The 20,724-nt window shown below is 33.5% G+C and overlaps 1 protein-coding gene across 1 annotated transcript; it reads left to right on the forward strand.

Annotated features, from left to right (window-relative positions):
• The first annotated feature begins 242 nt into the window (after positions 1-242).
• LOC128246372 (putative nuclease HARBI1) lies at positions 243-4,395 on the forward strand. The gene is made up of 7 exons (XM_052964556.1): positions 243-449; positions 1,006-1,145; positions 1,458-1,534; positions 1,763-1,880; positions 2,015-2,087; positions 2,382-2,563; positions 2,737-4,395. The coding sequence occupies exons 1-7, from the start codon at positions 243-245 to the stop codon at positions 2,957-2,959; spliced, it is 1,020 nt and encodes a 339-aa protein (XP_052820516.1). The 3' UTR covers positions 2,960-4,395.
• The last annotated feature ends 16,329 nt before the right edge of the window (positions 4,396-20,724 follow it).

Genomic DNA, 20,724 nt, shown 5'->3' on the forward strand with positions numbered 1-20,724 from the left:
GAGTACATCGTTTAGATTCTATATTTACAGCAACAGCGCATCGCGTTTTTTTCATATAGAAAAAAACTTAAGTTTATAGGGGGCGTATTATCAACGATCGTACGCGCAAATATTATCGTAAGTTTGTCGTACGTCAAATTTACGATCGTAACCGCGTCTTACTAAGATTCGTAAACTTACGATTATCTTAACTGGTGCGTTAAAGTTACGACAGGTGAAACGCTCTCGTAAATTTCGTAAATATGGCGGCGTTGTTTGTTTTCGGCCAAAGAAGAAGAAAACAACGCACCTTTAAGGATCGCATTTCATCCTTAGATCATCTGTCAGATGTGGAGGTTGTGGACCGATATAGACTCTCACGAATCGCCATTATTTATTTGGAAGATAACCTAAGAAATGACCTTTCTACTCCTACAAACAGGTCACAATCGGTATCGTCTATGACGAAGGTAAAACTGTACTGGTACTCTTAAAAAAAAGACCGTCAGTTATATCTATATAACTTATTCAAAATTTCATTGAGTGCTTGAATTAACTCAATGCTTTTATATAAGTTTTATAAATGATGTATCAAAGTAGAGCAATATAAAGATACACCAGGTAGCATGTACTGTACTGTATGTATATGAGCAATAAAGACCTCAAAACGAAATGAGAATGACACAGCATTTTAAATAAACCTTTGCAAAAAACACATACCTTCATTGTCCATGTTATCCGATAATTGTGAAATATAGTAATAGTAAGAAGGCGAGTCCAGCAAACATCAGCAGGGCTCGCCACAAGAAATGAAATGCACCGTAAATCCTTCAAACATGTAAATATTTACAGCCATAAATTTCCAGATCAATAAGGTATTGGAAAAATACATTTCATATATAAAAGCAGACGTACTAAACAAGTTAGTGAAAAAAGGGGTTGAACGTAAATATGTATTGCTACGAAAAGCTCTTTTTAAAATTTAATATTTCTGTAAAAATACAAACTACTTAATTTGTGTAACAGGTGCTGGTTGGGCTTAGAGTTCTGTCTAAAGGAAATTTCTTATCAGAGGTAGCCGACCTGCACGGCATATCGAAGCAAACAGCGTCAAGGGTGTTGCATGAGTTTGTAGACGCTGTAAATCGAAATATTGACAATATAAGGTAAGTTACTTAAAGGATATAACTCAATCATTGTGTTATTTGTGTGCAATACCCCCCCCCCCCACCTTTCTTCGTCTATTTTTGTTTTTGCCCCTTGTCGTATACCTTAAATTACGAAGCGCGTTATATATATAAATATATATATATATATATATATATATATGCCATCATACTAGTAAAATGCACAATGCAGTGTGGATGGACCTTAAACATCACAGGTTATTTAACAGAGTTCTTTATTCTGTAATCACAGTATAGATTAACATATTTTTGAGTTTAACGCATTAGTAATGAAACACTTTCTTTTGCCAGATTTCCAAGAACACAACAAGAATTGGCAGAAGCAAAACTTGGCTTCTACAAAAGATGCAAAATTGCCAATATCGTAGGTAGGCAATACGTATAAGTAATGACTATATGACTTCATGCATACTAACTGATGGGTTGAAAGTTCGTATTTCTTAATAGTAGTATTTCGTACTCATTTATATTTAAATGATACAGGAACTTATTTCAATAATTTGAATTGAAATTGAAAAATGGTCCGACGGGAAAAGGTAATTCTCTGATGAAAGGTGCACACCAATCTGTTATTTACTTGATGTATTTTAATATAGGTGCAGTCGACGGAACACTCGTCCCTATCATTGCCCCGAAAGACAGTGGCGAAGCCTACATATGCCGGAAAGGATTCCATGCTATAAATGTGATGGCTACATGTAGCCACGACAGAAGGTAAATCGTTTTATTTGATTAATACCTATATATCTAGGTAATGAGATCATCTATCGGCATTCTGTAATTGTCGACCTTAATATTTAATCATTGCATTTTGAGATCGTTTTAGCCCTTTTCCTATTATATATTAGGTTCATCGACATTGTCGCCAAGTGGCCAGGGTCGCAGCATGATTCTTCTGTCATGAACACCTCGTCGTTGAAGGTAATGGCTATATGACTGAATAAGTAAGCCATGTATTTCATACAAGAGTTCTGCTGGCATTTGTTTATCTATTTGGAAACCCTTGGAAAAACAATTAGAATCATGATAGGTCCATGTATCAAACCTAAGAACTTTTCTTTCTACTACTGTACTTGTTTATCCTTTAAATATTAACCAACCTCAAACTTTTAGGTGCACATATTTTGACAGTTTACGTGACACACGTTATTTTCTGCTTAGAAATGCAAGACATACTGATTTTTAAAACCACTTCTTGTCCATTATCTAACACAGGAACACATGGAGAGTGGGAGGCCAGGGATGCTGCTGGCTGATAGCGGTTATCCACTCACTACCAGCCTGCTAACTCCGCTTGCTAATCCCGTAACGCCTGCTGAAGCAAGATATAACAACGCGCAGAGCAAGGGAAGGATGGTTATCGAGCAGAGTTTTGGAATCCTGAAAGGAAGGTTTCGGTGGGTTATCTCAATCCTTCCACCATACACCTCATCGAACACAGACTTTATAGTTGAACCTTATTTTAGATTTGAACACTCTTTATGTTTACTCGCCCATCTACTAATGCATTTTATACGACACTGTTTCTTGTTACGATCCGTAACATCACCATTATGTTTACAATTTACAGATGTCTCCACAAAACCGGCGGTGTGTTGAGTTACAGTCCCGAAAAGTCGTGTGCAATTTTTATGGCATGTGCCAGGTTGCACAATATGTGTTTGGATTGGGGTCTGACACTGGACGATGCCCAAGTAGTGGACCCAGGCCAAGATGCTATGGAGGCCTGGATGGGACAACCAGGCTTGCAGGTGCAAGAACTGCGACGACGAGTTGTGAACACTTTTGTGTGAAATTGAACGTAGTTTGTTTGTTCCATTTCCTTTAATTTAAATAGTTTGTGATCGCTTTGTGTTAATACATGATGCAAAGTATAATACAAATGAATGTGTGCACTTACTAAGTGATGTAAAAGTAAACAACAAATATACAGTATTGTGACCTTTACATGGAAGTTATTGGTTGCAAATGGACTGAACATGTTGCCCTGATTAACAGAGTGATCATTTTGTACAAGTATTACAATTAACTGTTATTCAAGTCATATATGTAATTTATGCAATTGATATGAATTGTCAAAATGGAACAAATAACAAAGAAATGCCAAAACAAATCATTCGTTTTCCAAAGTCCCTTTTTAATGCTGGCATATCCGCAATGTTAACACATTTGTAAACATTCAACAAGACGGCGTTTTAAAACAACGTATTAAAGCCATATTTTTTATTCCACCATGCAATTTTGCAAACCTAAGATTTGAGCTAATTTGCTTATTATTTAACAAATAGGATCAATTTTCATACTTATAAGAGATGTGTTCATTCAAATAACCTTAAAGCGTTTAAATGTATGAAATTGGGAGAATATTTCTTCATTTTCTTAAAGCTGCACTCTCACAGATTTACCGTTTTGATAACTTCTTTATTTTTGTTTTGGTATTTAAATTAACAATTTGTTTGCTTATATCTGTATTCCAGTAATGTAACAATGATGACAAACAATCAGCTTGGTTTCATAAATCCTGTTTTATGGCTAAAAGCGTTACTTACAGTTAAAGGAGAATGCATTAATTTAAACATATTTTTTTAAACTTAATTACAAAAATCTGCGATCTGATTTCTTTATCAGCCGTCTTATAGCATTGGTTTCCTTGCATTTTCGCATAAATTTGCTTGTTCCAAAACAGAATATAAAATTAATTGTCAAATGATTCAATCTGTGAGAGTGCAGCTTTGAGGTTTTACATAAATACCTAGTTTTTTTACCCAAGTTCCTATTCTAATCAGGTGCAGGAAAAAATTGCCTTAAAATTATGACATAAACATAACAACATATAAATATCACATATTTTTTACGAGCAATTTAAGGGCTATTTATTGACAGTATATACCCCATGGATGGGGGCACTCTTATTAAATACACCACCCTCCTACAGAAGCAAATTTGGGATTCAAATTAGCAAAACAAACACGCGCCCATACACTTTTTAAATAATTGCCCCCCCCCCCAATTTTATATGTTTTACTGGGGTAACCCTAAATAAAACCTCTTTAACACAACAAATATACAATTATGTCAACAACTTAGACTATCACAGTAGCATTATGCAAAAGTGCAGTACATTGTAAAATTGTAACAGGTAAATGGGATAAGAACTAAAAGACATTAAGATATTTATGATATCACCCATGTCATTTTAACCATAATAACAAATCAATTATGCACAACATTACACACAGAACATCATACAACATAATTATGGTTCCATAGTCAATCAGAGGCCATAATTTGTATAAAGGATAATATGGAGTTATCTAACCTCATTATGTGATGGCTCTGAACATTTGTGCGAAGCATTAAGTCAATTGAATGAATGGTATTGGAGTTTTAAGTGAAAATCCCAACTTGCCCTAAAATTTAACCTGCACTAAAACTTTAACCTAAGTCAATCAGGGGTATAACGTCTAGAACTATAAGTCACATTCCGAGGGCTAAACTTAAAGCTGCACTCTCACAGATTTACTGTTTTTACAACTTTTTTTTTGTCTGGGAAAGAGCAATTTTTTGCGTAAATGTCTGCAAACCAAAGATAAAAGATTGCTGACAAAAGATCTGCCGATCGCAGATTTTCATATTTCCTTTCGAAAATTAATGTTTTATGGCTTTGTGACGTAATACGTTAATTAATATTACATTTAAGATATAATTAAGATTTAATTAAATGGATATATGTCTACATACTGTATGTTTAGTAATGTAGGGCATATTTGATTGTCATTTGAATATGGAAGTGGTTGACAGTCGACCTGGTACAAATGTACAAAATGGTCATGTTAATTACAAAAACGTGTATTCCTTGGGTTGTTAAGCTGTCATATTTATATAACAAAGTAGCACTTAAGTGAGGGGTTTTCGATGTGAAGACAGAAGGGCTATGGAAGGCAAGGAAAGCGGTCTTGGGTCCTTAATGGACGGCAGTTAGGATGCGGGATTACCTTAAATGTCATGCTGTATTATATACTGATTATTATAATTAGAAAGAACGTTGAACAATTAAGAACTAACATTCGAACGGTTGTTGTTTAATAGCTTAAAGACTTCCAACAAGTTAAGTGAACAGTAGCATTACGTGACAGCTTAAACCGCTTCTAACGGTTTAAGATAAAAGCATAAAACATCAATTTTTGAACTTAAATGTAAAAGTGCGATATAATTTTTTGACAGCCATCTTATATAACTAGTTTTCATGCATTTTCGCAAAAGTAGGCTTGTTCCAAGACAAAAAATAAAAAAAGATGTCAAAACATTCAATCTGTAAGAGTGCAGCATTAAGACAGTTGTAACGTCTTATTTTTGCACCGTCTTGAACTAAGCCCGCCGAGTGTACTTTTAGAACGCTGTAAGATTGAAGAATTGTATTTCAGATTTCAATAACTCACTGAGATTAATGAAACATTCCTCTTTATGAACTAGTTATGCGTCTAGTCCTTTGTAGTTTTATACTTTTATAATATACACATGTACGCATTGAACTGTAGTCAACACAATCACGTTTCAGCTGATAGGTTTCGAAATGTGGATGTATTCATTGGACTAGTACGAGAAAGGCCCTATTCCCTGGCTGGATTCCTAGACATTTCATAATCAAATTAAATATTTTAATAAAATATCACAAAAAATCACAAACTTAAATCTGAATCTCACTCTCAACTTCTTTTACCTCATAAAGGTATAGTGTGATTAAAATCTCATCTTTCGTGATATTAGGGCAAGTACAGGTTTTAACCACTTTGAATCGGTTCACAAATCATAAATTGTATGCAAATACTTGGAATAGAATCTAATAACATGAGTGCTATGTTTAACGTATATTGTTTTTGTTTAATTGTAGTATGTATTTCTAAATCAAATGTACAACCAACCAATGATACAATATATAAAGCAAACGATTATGTTGATTAATGCACTATTAAACCAAGGGTGTTTTCTTTGTCAGTTTCAAAACAAACCAACACGATTAATTATTTGCAGCCTAAAACAGTGTGTGTTTACCAAGTGATAAATGACGTCATATATGCTACGTCGGAAGGCAACAATTTACCTAAATTAAAGAATAAAATCAAAGATAACTTTTCTTAACTACACCAATTTAAATAAAACAAAGGGCGGTCTATGCTGCTTACAGAGTCCCGCTGTCGTGTTATTACAGAAGTTTGATAAGGTGATTAGTTTCATCAAACACTTGGACAAACCTGCTTCCAAAATTGTTTTGACAGTGCTCCGTCAGACGGCCGTATTGTGAAAAAGGTTTGTCGAAGTGTTTTAAAGAACTAAACTCTCAATCAAACTCAAGTAAAAGACCGAAGGGCGGGGCTCCGTTGGCAGCGTAGACTGCGCTATATTTCATATAAAATGGTGAAGAAATAGTGAAGTTATCCTTGTTTAAAGTCTTCATCCGAAGCAAAATATTGCCTTCCGACGTAGCATTTATGACGCAATTTATCACGTGGTATACATACAAACACTGTAAAAGCTTTAATTCGATAAGACAGCGATAACAACCGTCCAATTAATTTGACAAAAAGTATGTTCTTAGTTCGCTTTGCTTTAAAGTTTAAAATGATTGTGAATCCATGCTCAGACATGGTTCTTTTCTGGTTTTAGACTTGCGTTATTGATTTTGTCAAATCGGCGACCAGACGTTTTTTTAAATTTTAATCCGGTAAATTGAATGTCTTGAAAAGAGGTTTCGGGAAATACTTAACCCATCTGGGATGCGAACCGTACTAATTATAGAGCGGTTCAGAAATATTTAGCGAAATAGCTAACAAGCGCAACTGGACTTCCGAATGGGCGATCAGTTTATCAACAGCAATACTCATTGAAACTGAACAGTATATTTGGAAAACAAATTTCAATATCATTCACTAAATCAGTATCAATATTTCGTTTCGTATTTTATACAAATTGGTATAGTTATCTAGAACTTTTATGCAATGTGTAAATATAATAAGTAATTTATCGAACTGAATTGTATACGGATACTCATATGCATTTTATCTATTTTATTTTATCTCTGACCTTATTCAAAACATGGTATGTAAAACGAAACGAAAACAAGGTTAAGGTGTGTTTCTTTTTTTCTTGCTATTCAACATTTCGAAAAGGTTATTTGACTTCTTCACGTTCACCCATTCTTGTCCTCAGTGATCACTATTCCCGTTATATATCAAACAAAGTTAGGGAATAGGGAATGTAATTTAAATCGAGATGTACTGAGAGATTAACATTTTGTTTCTGCCTAATCAACTTTTTAATGATTTTTTCATATTGATAATATTAATGTAATTCGATATAATAATATTTTTTAAATGAATATACTTTTATTCATATCTATAACGTGTGTTTGTTCTTTCAAACATAAGGTTCCATTACATAACATCTTTTTTCTTGAAGAGGGGCAGTTTTTGTTAAAATTCAGTATTTTCTTGTTTAAGAATCTATTGTTGTATGCATAACGACCTAGATTCATCACTCACCTCAATAATTATTTCACAGGGCGCACATGGCATAATGTTTAAAGAACATCCTTTGTTTATGTACTATTATTGCCTTTTTGGAAGGTAAGTCATGGAATTTATCACAAAACTTTAGGCTTTATTGTTGAAGATTCACTTTAAACTTATACAAAACCTTCTATGTAATACCTGATAGCGTCAAATTAATGTTATTAATGATACAGTGCATGGCAAACACAAAGAATCCTAAACTACTTAAGGCGAATTCTTTTATAGTTATTAATTCATTATCATGAACAAAAATGGCCAGCATTCAGAAACAAGCCAATTAAAAGGAATGCGGATCGTTAAAAGTAGTTCATAAATGTTTTTTTCTTTTTCAGTAAAGTGTATTTTGAACGTAAATCAAAAAAGCAAATGAAAAAATAGTATTGATGTGAAAGCAATTCTATATATAAAATTCATTTTGTTAATAGTAAGGTCGTGTCAAGTTAAGAAATTTAAAAACTTTCTTTCTCGTCATCGCCCAGTTATATTTGTTAATTTTCAATACACGGCATTGTAACATATTTAGTTGAGTTTAACTTGGTATCATTACCATCGCAGCTTTCATAGTTATGTCCCCTCGGCACACATTGAAGTTATTCTTATGGAATGACCCGTCACAGTGAACTCGTTTAATCGTGCTCATAATGCAGAATATGGTATATATTGCAAGTTCAAGTCAGGTTGTTGCCGCCGACCTGGCTTGATCTTTACTTTATGGTTCACAATGTGTGCACATGAAGCGTGCTTATTAGGTCTATGTAGGTATTGTGGTCAAGCTATATAATAATAATAATAATAATAATAATAATAATAATAATAATAATAATAATAATAATAATAATAACAACTTTATTTAACGAAGGTTACATACTAAGTGTACAATCATTACAGACATACTACTTATTTCCAGCATGGCCTTCACACAAAAAGTATTACAAAAACACATGTACTATACATATTAAGCAACATACAAAACATACATTCACACTATCACTATCATACATTTCTTCGACAAACACAACTCAGTTTAATATGATGATTATAAATTGCAATAATTTCATACTGTAAATAATGTAGATATATTCAGCAAAACCACATTCAATCAATATATTTACATATTTGGTAGTATCCATTACAAGTTGTTGCAAGAATGTCATATACGTACATTAACACAATTCATGTAAACAATGAACTATTTATTATAATGTGATTTAAATAAAGTGTCAAGATTTTTTGTTCATGTGATAATTAAATTATTTAATTGAAATATCATTCGTTTGTGTGGACTGTCGGATTGTACACGTCGCTGGAGCTAAGTGCATTATAAATACACGCTTGCCCTGTATTTCCATGTAACTTGTAGATAATGTTCGACGCGTTGTATGTGATTGTCTAGTTTTATTCATCATTATATTTATATATTTGATTACATCTAATCAAGCGCTTATAGACGATCAAGTAGCTTCTTTATGAACACATAACCCACGAGTGGAACTGGGTCTACGGGAGACTACTTGCTTTGAGAGTTAATCTGGTGTTAGGTTGCCATGTATACTATCAAGTAGCTTCTTTATGAACACCTAATCCACGAGTGGAACTGGGTCTACGGGACACTACTTGCTTTGAGAGTTAATCTGGTGTTATGTTGCCATGTATACTATCAAGTAGCTTCTTTATGAACACCTAATCCACGAGTGGAACTGGGTCTACGGGACACTACTTGCTTTGAGAGTTAATATGGTGTTTTGTTGCCATGTATACTATTAAGTAGCTTTTTTATAAACACCTAACGCACGAGTGGAACTGGGTCTACGGGACACTTCTTGCTTTGAGAGTTAATCTGGTGTTATGTTGGCATGTATACTATTAAGTAGCTTCTTTATGAACACCTAATCCACGAGTGGAACTGGGTCTACGGGACACTTCTTGCTTTGAGAGTTAATATGGTGTTATGTTGCCATGTATACTATTAAGTAGCTTCTTTATAAACACCTAACGCACGAGTGGAACTGGGTCTACGGGACACTACTTGCTTTGAGAGTTAATATGGTGTTATGTTGCCATGTATACTAAAAAAATGGAATTTTTAAGGCAATATTGCAATTTGAAACATTATAACATGTATGAAATAAATTCACTCGCGTTTACGATTTGAAGGAAAACACATAGTTACATATCATGTTTGCATAATGTTATCGACGGAGGTTAATGCCAGTAAGTAAATAGTAAACTTACAACATAACTGCGAAACACAAAGCTATTAAGTGCAGTATTTGATGTGATCATTTTGTTGGCTGTTAACTTTCCTCCTTATTATCAAGCACTACATCAATGTCAAGTTTAAGAGATAACCATATCGGTATCTTTATACAGCAGTTTGGTAGTGCATAAATCAAACACTTATCGAAGAGTAAGCTACAAAATGTCAAATACTTGTTATAAGCAAATCTGGCCCTGATTTTTTTATGAGAAATACATTCGATAAGTCCTACATACATAAATACACCCAAAATATGATTAATTTAATAGTCTGCGTCAGGTCTTCCAGTTCAACTTGCTGTCACCCAAGCGTTTTTGCGTATGTAATTTTAAGGCGTTTGCGCCAATAAAGCCATTATTCGAGGGTTTTTCAACTGAACCTAGTTCAAATGACATTTTACGCATCAAATGGTGCAGCTGTACACGAATTTTCACAAGAAACAAGGTCTTGCAGTAAAACTTAGATCAAATTTTGTAATTATGTGTACTCGTAGAAATGCATTTAATATAACTTACCCGTTTTGAGGATACAATTTGACTAAATAAAGTAAAAGTCCATGTTAAAATACGCACATTTATTCAACAGGATTTCAAGTCATGAAACTGGGCCGAAACGGACCAGGCAGAAATGGGCTGTGTGTCAAATTGACCTAATACCATGTACGCCAGATCACTTTTGAGGAATTGACAAAATACCAACAAATAAAGCAATGTGTTGGAAATGATATTTCCCCTGTTTCATCTCCAGAGCAGTCCCCATCCGTATAAACTAATTCCGCAGTTCATTTTACGAGAACGTAGCACGTAATATTTCAGACAATATCCACGATCATGCTTTATGAAATGGAACACAAACTGTGCGTGTTATGTGACGACTGTTTTTCGTTTGAATGTTGTACACAGGTACAATTGCTTTAAATGTGTAATTGAATGATGTGACAAAATGACATTTTTCACCACTCTGTTCGAGATGTTAAGTTAACAATGACGTTGTCATAGAAAACTAGGACGATATAGTCAATGATTTGGGTTGAGTTTAAAACCTCCCACATATATTAAGTTGGCAATATTTCTTTTAAAATGTTTTATATTTGAAATGTTTTGTTTCTCATAATAGACAAACTGACATATTTTATTTTAGGAGAAATGAAGGTTGTTGCTTTAAATCCTTCAACATTTGAGGTTTTTAAGACAAATTGCAGTATAAACTTTCATATTTGGAAGTATTTAAGAATTCAATAACTCACAATTGAACGTTAGATGAAAATTCTGCCATTTTTCCATCTTAATATAAAGATGCTGTGATTCTCTATAAACTTTTCATCCACAGTTTTAAAGACGAAAAGCTAAATTTCTTATCACGAGTCAACATTTGTAACATTTGTATTAACTTAAGTACAAGAGCATGTATCTATCGATGCCTTATCCGAAAAAAGTGTTATTACTGATGTATGGCATATTTTACCCTTATACGTATATGTTCCTTGGAATAAAAGGAATCGACCAGAAGACGAACTACTTGTATGACACATCCATAGTATTATTAATATTCGTTCATGCCGATAGTTGCAAAGATATAAAAATTACTTATAGCTTGGTATTATGAACTAAATAGATGAAGCGCGTTACTTAAATGTATGTGTGATATTTTAGCATCAGGTGGTTGAACGGGGATTAAGGATTTTTATTGCGTAAAAACTGAAGTAAAACTTGTGACACCTGCTACAAGAAAATATTACATAATTGAGTGTGAATTTCTTGATATTTGCCTCCGACAAAGACTCGCTTATATCTACTTGGAAGTTGTTTCAAATGTTACACTATCTTGTCACTGATGATACTTTATTATTAAATATAATGTGATCGTAAGTGTAGTGTAAACTAATACAATTAAGATAAGCTATTTAAACCTTTACATGTATAAATGTCTGATGGTTCCGTGGTCTAGTGGTTACACACTTGGCTGTCATATCAGGGGTCGTAGCATCGAATTCCCATCGCAGCACTAAACAAATACTAATCGTCTTCCGGGTGGTACATTGAACGGGGGTCCCGTGATACTATGGTGTTATCATTTAGGTGATTTCATATTGGCCTAGTTCTTTGTCCGAAGTTAGCTGTATTTGCCTGAGCCCAAAAGGCAAATACAGCTGACCGAGGACAAATATTTTGGCCAATATGAACTCACCTAATAAATAAGTATTTTATTAATTAACTATTAACATTTTGGTTGAATATATTCTTTTAACTTATCTTTAGTTCACATTGAAGCCGTATTTATCCCTTACTCATTCATGGTGTCTTAACTTTGCTGATTTTGACATGCATCCTTAAAGTTACATTGCACATATTTATGAATAAAGCACTGTACATCGTAAGGAAGCATGTCTTTTCGTCTTAATTTCGTAAATTGTTTGCTAAAACGTCAAATGTTTCACCTTCGTCGTCCATTTTGTTGGTGTAAAAAATCATAATAGTCGTAAAATCCACCAACGGGTTAAATACAACTGTAATATCAAACCGTACAAAGTGGTTTAATAGTCAATAGGTTCAAGAATTCCTAATAGAGTTATACGAAGCACAAATTTTTCAAAATAGTCGGAAAACGGAAAACAAAATGGCTACCTTTAAAAATAATTTCCAGCATATTTCTCATATTAGGCGAGTTTCGACAGCCAATGGAAATGGCCCATTTCTCCAATCCTATATTACACGGGGGATGAGCAAAAAAGTCACGTGACCACAAATGCAAACGCCAGTAGTATTTTGATCGTCAATCAAGGTAAGTTTCTTATCGATAATTTTGTTATACGCGAGAGTTCGTTCAAATGACATAGCGCAAAAAAGAATGCATTGTCTTGTCTTTCGATCGGTGTATTGGTCACCATTCATGTCTGCATAGTTTCTGGGAACACTTCGATACAAATTGTGTCCATGAATGCAAACGCACGTAGGTAGTGTTTTAATGTCACATATTTTGATAAATTGCCACATTTTATTCAAATGTTTGTTTTTCAGTTGTTCAATAATTGTTTTTAATTGTTTTATGAATAATTTGAGCGATGCAATATGTACAAAAAATGCATTTTCTGAAGTATTTCAAATTTGGCAAACGTACGTAGTCTACCTAAAATGGCAAACGCACGTAGGCATCTTATAATAAGGGGCAAACGAATATTTCGTTAGCCTTTAAAAACTGAAAATGTGTTCAAGATATTGAAGATATTTATCCGCTTTATTATTAAATATCCATCATAATGAAAGTTATATAAATTTATGATACGTAACAAACATTGACACGATATTATGCGGGAGTGTTGCGGGAAATATGAGTTCTCGAACAAACTCTCATCCGGCCATACCGGTGGTATACAGACTTGACTAACTTAACAATGCTTGTAAAATGTTTATCTCGAACATTTAGAACAGCTGTTGTAATGTCACATTTCAGGAACCACACGTTTGATACAAAGAGTCGGAGTACAGTGCAGTATGGGACTGTTTTGATAAACAGAAATGCATTACAGAAGGGAACCATTGGTGTGTGCTGGGAGCGGGCCAGACGCAACGATTCTAAGATGCTTGTAACAGATCGCATGGGGATAAACGTTTCATTTGAACATAATTTAAACATCTTTAATGAACCTTTTATTTAACCATTCTTCATGTTGTGATGATAATACTGTCATGATAATTGTTAATGACAGATATTGTGATAATGATAACCATAAAATGATATTGCGATGATACAATGACAATGTATGCTCTACCCGGAACAATGTTTATATCACTGAAAATACTCTTTGAACTGTATATATAAGTGCTGTTTTACAGAAATAAAGACATTATAATGGAAATGTTCTTCATTTATTCTATAACTGTATATCTTAGATTAGTTTTATACATTGAATAAAATGATTGACAATAAAAGCAATCACAGATAATCAGATAAAATCAAAGATAAGTAATCAAATAACATAACGATTCATTAATAAACAATACTTTTGTTATGATCTGCCTGAGATTCTACTTTCTTCCACATCAGATAAGTTGACCTAAAAATTTGGCAAGGGCCAAGATAAAACAAGTACCCGTATGGAATTCATTTTTTTTTCAATCGTCATCACACAATTACCTCCCTTGTAGACGACTGTCGTCTGTAGCATCATGGAAACATTGTCTCATGGCAATTTTATAAATCAAAATTGATTATTTCTCGCTTCAAATAGAGCAATAGAAAAGTTTTCGCGCTCCATTCAAGAAAGAACTATAAATATTTAATCATAACATAAACATAATCTGAATCACTGCACGCATATCCATAACAACCACGAATTGATACAAATCTATACGCGCATTATATTCACTACGCACAAAAGATTTCCATGTTTTTCCAGGATCATCGCCGCTCGTGTAAGATAGGTTCATCACACCCCTCTCGCAGGGTGTTTTGCAGAAACACGGTAAACCCCGCTTCCGCAATACACTCTATGTTCGGGTTGGGATGAACCTTGCACTCTCGGCCATGAAAGATACTTATTATCTAAAATTTGATGTTTTATTTGGTGTGTTTAATAACTTTTGCTTGCACAATCTACTTCTATGCCGATAACATTTCCCACATTCAGCGCACTGGTATGATTTCTCGCCAGTATGGCCGTCAATATGAGCCTTCAGGTCTATTTCTCCTCCATTGAAATCCCACACATGTCGCACGTATAACGTGTCGTGCCATCTTCTCCTCGCCAGTGCCTGTTCAGGTACGTATGTGTGGTGAGTTCCTGCATGCATTTCGGGCACAGAAACTGCTTATTGGATCCATGTGTGATGCACCTGTATAAATACATGTATGCCTTTAAAAGTATGCAATTAAAATACTTGAAATTGCAATATTTTTGTAACCTTTAATAAAAACGCCTGAGCTTGTGACTGGTAGATAATTGCTTAATTTTAGAATAATATAGAATAAAACAAGAATAATATAAGCATTTTTTAATACTATGATACACTTTCATATGGCGCGTCAAGCTCTCCGTGGTGTATAACTGTTTCTAACAGCATGTAAATGCTTTTACACCGTCATGGCGGCGCTCATGCAATTTCAGCCCTCATGTCGTTTTCAACGCATTCCCACAAACGTGGCAAACAAATGACATCACTGAAACAGACACTGCCATTCATTTATTAAGCGCCACTTGATTTACTTCGCAAAATATATTACACAAATTGTTTGTTAAAAGAATATCACATGTAAAGACATTTTCATAAAAAATACGTCTCGTGCAAACAAACGCTTATTAAAATCTTAAAAAATGGCTTATCTAGCTAAGTAAAACGACATAAAGCGTTTCACTTTCCCTTATGCATATGACCGTAAGGATTATGATCATAATAATAATTAAATATAAATTCAAAAATATGAAAAGAATAAAATGTTTTAAAAGCTTTCGACATATACGATAACTCATTATTATTATTATATAAGATGCCTACGTGCGTTTGTCATTTTAGGTAGACTACGTACGTTTGCCTTATAAAAATGCCAACGTGCGTTTGCCAAATTTAAATACTTCAGAAAATGCATTTGTTTGTACAAATTGCATCGCACAAAATATTCATAAAACAAATAAAAGCCATTATTGAACAACTGGAAGTCAAAACAATTGAAAAAATGTGGCAATTTATCTTAATATGTGACATTTTAACACTACCTACGTGCGTTTGCATTCATGGACACAATTTGTATCGAAGTGTTCTCAGAAACTATGCAGATATGAATGGTGACCAATACACCGATCGAAAGACAAAACAATGCATTATTTTTTGCGCTATGTCATTTGAACGAACTCTCGCGTATAACAAAAATATCGATAAGACACTTACCTTGATTGACGATCAATCGAGCAAAATACTACTGGCGTTTGCATTTGTGGTCACGTGACTTTTTTTGCTCATCCCCGGTGTATTAGGCGAGTTTTGTAGGCAATCAAAACGGGGGAAACTCATATAAGGCGAGTGTTGTTGATATTGGCCGAGTTTGGTCGATATTGAGCGAGTTCTGGCATATATTGTCTTCAATTGTCTGGTATTGGTACAGCAATTGTCTCTGTATCTCGTCAAATACGTAATAGTTGATTAAAAAGTGCTATATACTGGTGCACGTAAAAGAATCAGGGTAGCGCTAACCAGGATTACATTTTGTCTTTTTACTGTGCTCCGAAAAACCTAATATGACTAACAATCTTATCGGAGCACTTGACGAATAAGCCTTATCCAAGTGCGAGTATAAGTAAACACACACACGCACGCACGCACGCACGCACGCTTGATTTGAAGAAGCGATCAAACCAGACCCGGGAACGTTCCATTTAAGCACTACCAAGATTTCGCCATGGTTTTGTGGGCTTTAGGCCCTGGAGAAAAAACAACAACTAAACATATATCATTTAAAATACCCAAAGTGAATTTAGAAATATATGGTATTTGAATATTTAGGTAATATTTGTTGTAATAAAACTGGCTGCAATCACTAAATTTAGTAATTGTCAAAACCTACACACATATATTGTTTGAATAGTGTTTGAAGTTTTACACGATTTGCAGACATCCTCTATATGATCAAGGCTTGATGAACTGTTACATATATATACACAATGTCAATACACTACCATTTTTTTTACCACTACAATGATTTAATTCCCTTGGTCCCTCGTAAATATTTCTTAAAGATTATTTGATTTTCTTTCAAATTCACATTAACGTTGCAATGCTATGAACGTATTAAAATAAAGTACTCTTTCAATTCGCACTTTTTATACAGTATAACACCATACGTTCCAATTTGTAACTCCGACATATTAATTTCTTGAATATGTTATATTAAAAAGTAGTACATACGATACCTGATTTCGATATGCGTTACTAAAGTATGTAGGCCTAATACAATACATTAGTCCTATATTTCCGCATGTGCTGTATAGCTGTGCAAAATAAACTATTTGTGAACAGTGACACCCAGCTATAAAAAGATGGAATAACAAACGTTATTCAGTACACATTATGGACCTTTTTTATAACTTGAAATATTGTTCACGACTGAAACATTAGTTATTTAGCTCTGGTATGTTCTTCGATAATATAATGTTGTTCCGATATTTTATGAAGACACTCGTTAAATAAATACATTAATATTAATGCTAAATTTCGGAGACGGTTTATGAACACAGCATATATTTACGTTAACCATACTTTTCATACATGCATCTTTAAGCAAATAATATCATGTTTGAAGCCCGATGTTAGTTTCTAATTTTCGACGACATATCATGTAACAAATGAAATTCCTCGCCATGAACATGAAATCCTGGGAAACAATTATGTATTGCCCAATACAGAATGATGTCTAAGACGCTAATACATATTTGTTCTCGTTACATCCCCTTAATATCCTAATTCAAAAATTGGATGTTTTGCTGCAACAATTTTAAATCAAGTTCAAATTATTCCGTTTTTTATATCCAATAAAACTTAATTAATAGGGACTGACATTTGCTGGTACTCAACGATATTTACTTTATATATATAACACTGATGACATTTGATGGCAATGTTGAATTAGATGATAAAGTATTAAAGAGGCTTTTGTTTCCTTGCATAAACTTTCTTCTTCGTTTTCTCCTTTGTAAATCTTCTCATGTTTTATGTTGGGCTAATAGTTAGCTTTTTGAAGTTTATAGATAATTAAAGATGATACGAAGCATACTGGTAGATGAATAGTTGCGTAAATATGTGGTTTATATCAGGGTGTATTGCAATCACTTTCCACACTAGCTTTTCGTTTTTCGGTGGTCTATAATATGGTCATGGACTGTCGAAGTTGAAAAAGATACTGCTAATTTTAATCACAATGAAAAATTCATGAACATAATCATTGATCGCATTTTTTCCTGCATTTATGCTGTATAAATGCAGTAGGGCAAGCGAGCAAATGACCAAGAAGCGTAAGCGCGCTTTGTGGAGATTGCTTGCGTGACACACAGGTGTATGCAATACAAATTGCGATCAATCCTTAAATAAACCAGACTATTCTAGAACATAGTATAAAAGCTTACGAGGATATAAAACACTTGTGCATAAATAAGAATATTCTGGAATATAGTATGTACAATAATAGTAAACGGTGTTACAAAACTATAGTACATACATAATATATTCAAGAACACGGCCTATTCAATGCATATTAATGAACGATATTATAAAACCATCTTAAATAAATAAGAATATTCTGGAATTAAGAAAATACAACGATTATAAACGATATGTATTAATATTCTAGAAAATTAAAATATATGATATTAATAACTATCTTAAGAATTATCTGGAGCATATTACTGACTACAATATTAATAAACGATATTATAAAACCATATAATATCACTAAGAACATTCTGAACTTACATTATACAATGTCGATAAACGATAAATTAACACAATCTTACATTCGATATAATATTCTGTAATATAGAATAAAGATAAACGATATATTTATCATGTGATTTCGATCCGGATAGAAATATCTGACCTGATATTAGGGCACTCGCCTTAGCCGGTATCGAGGCTTACCGAGGGTCGGATTTTCTATCCTGACCGCACAATATTAATTGATATTTTTATTTGCATACCTAAAATTACCAATTTGTGAAAAAAATGACGTAGTAAACAATTTTGTGTACATGTAACCAAAGAAACGTGTGACGTTGTTTACTGACGTCATTACTCGTAGTAAATTTAACTGTTGACCTGAAATATCGCATTTTTGACGATTATTTATTTTCATTTTTAATAAAAAGTCTTGCATACTTTTACATTTAAATTCTCATTTTTTTAAAATCATACACTTAAAGAAGCAGGAAGTGGTGCGTTGTTGCACGTGAAACATCTGGAATGGGGCTGCCAGAACGGATACATTCTCTGGAAATACCTATCCATTGAGGAAGAACATAACATATTTTAATATTAATTTTATTGCTTCAACTTCTACTACCACGACACTACCACTACTCCTTATAATACGACCTCTACTCAAGTGCTCATTTTTGAAATAAATCTTACACTTAAAGAAAAAAGAGGTGACGCCTTGTTGCGCGTGAATTCACTGGAAATACCTATCCGGTGTGCGAGAAAAATACCCATCTTTTAATATTATTTTTATTTCTTCAACTACCGACTACCATGACCACTACCCCTACTACTACGACCGCTAATACTTATTATTGTACTACCGCTTTTGCGTCTACTTTTATTTCTACTAATTTTACTACCTCTACAGCTGCTTCTTCAAATACAACTAATACATTTTTACAGTACTTTATACACTTATCATCAAAAAAACAACAAAAATTCATTTTCTTCACTTGGAGCTCAATTTGCAGTATTCGAGAACCATTCGTCTAATAAAGAAGAATGACTAGTAACCAACACAGTTATTATACTACGGGTAGGATAATTGTTTGTTTTGACGGACGCAATTCCTAGTTAAATATGCATCGCCTTTTCTTTGAACAAAAAATGACTTTCCGATGTGTTTTTTTTATTTTTTTAAACGCTGGATATCGTTCCATGTTTTGTTTAAGGGTACAGTTAGTATGTAAGTGATATCTACAGCAAAAATAATAGACAGTGCAACGCATGCAAATGAAATCAGTCAAAATTTATTCAGCCGCCAATTGCTTTCATTTTTAAATACAAATGAGTGTCTGGCGGAAATAAATCTAAACATTATTGTTTCTCTTCTTTATATATTAAACTATGTAACATGGAGTTTAATTCTCAATACTGCGTCAGATGCACCATGATTGACATAATAACACAACCATTTTCAAATTCAAACTCAATTACACATGTTTTCAGTGTTGCTTTGGGCAATGGCTCGTTGAATCAAAACGGTTTTATCACGCAACCTCTTTGCGTTAGTTAGTGTTTGTAAATCTTGTTATATTAAATGAATTTGGTTAATCTTGTTAAATTAATATATTTTAGAGGAAATGTCTTTCTAAATTTTGCAAATAGTGTCAAAGGTATGAAAAACCCCGTCTATGTTTCAATGACATAGTTCATATGACGTCATTGATATGTGAACAAATAACACCCCAGGTACCAGGTTGTGTTTTATTAATATTACTAACACAACAATGAACGTTTTTTTCCAGATATTTTGCACATAGCTTTAACAGCCTGAACATTGATCTTACTTATTCTTCTAAGAAACGAATAAGCACATTGAAAGCTTTAAAATATTGAATTTGTTAAGTATTTATGGATATGAAGACACGCTATGGAGCAATATTCTACAACTTTATGTAGCCAATCTGAGACTAAGTGTCTGCTGTCTTTTGAATTTTCATTTCCATCAAAATGAACAACTCATTAAAAGGTACACGCAATAACACCGGATCTAGTTTTTAAGCGGTCTCACTTGATAACATATTTAAACACACATGCACGTTGTGTGTAAAAATAAGCGCTAATTTGGGCTCTTTGCTCCAAAAATGCCATCTGCTAACAAATCTCTAAACTTTCCAAAAACTCGTTTATGTAGTACGGTTGTGAAGCGTGGCAAAGAGGTAAAAGAGGGCACTCAAAGATTTACGTTAAAACCTGATAAAGAATTGCAGGGACCATTCCAGTCTTTATCCTAATTTAGGAAGACAGTAAAGTATTGCACTTATTCAATA

This window comes from Mya arenaria, chromosome 9 (assembly GCF_026914265.1).
Source record: "Mya arenaria isolate MELC-2E11 chromosome 9, ASM2691426v1".
NCBI lineage: Eukaryota > Metazoa > Mollusca > Bivalvia > Myida > Myidae > Mya > Mya arenaria.

Coding starts and splice junctions, on each gene's coding strand:
- LOC128246372 (XM_052964556.1), top strand. CDS start 243: ATGGCGGCGTTGTTTGTTTTCGGCCAAAGAAGAAGAAAACAACGCACC. Junction 1,881..2,014: donor ACATGTAGCCACGACAGAAG/GTAAATCGTTTT, acceptor ATTATATATTAG/GTTCATCGACATTGTCGCCA. Junction 2,088..2,381: donor TGAACACCTCGTCGTTGAAG/GTAATGGCTATA, acceptor TATCTAACACAG/GAACACATGGAGAGTGGGAG.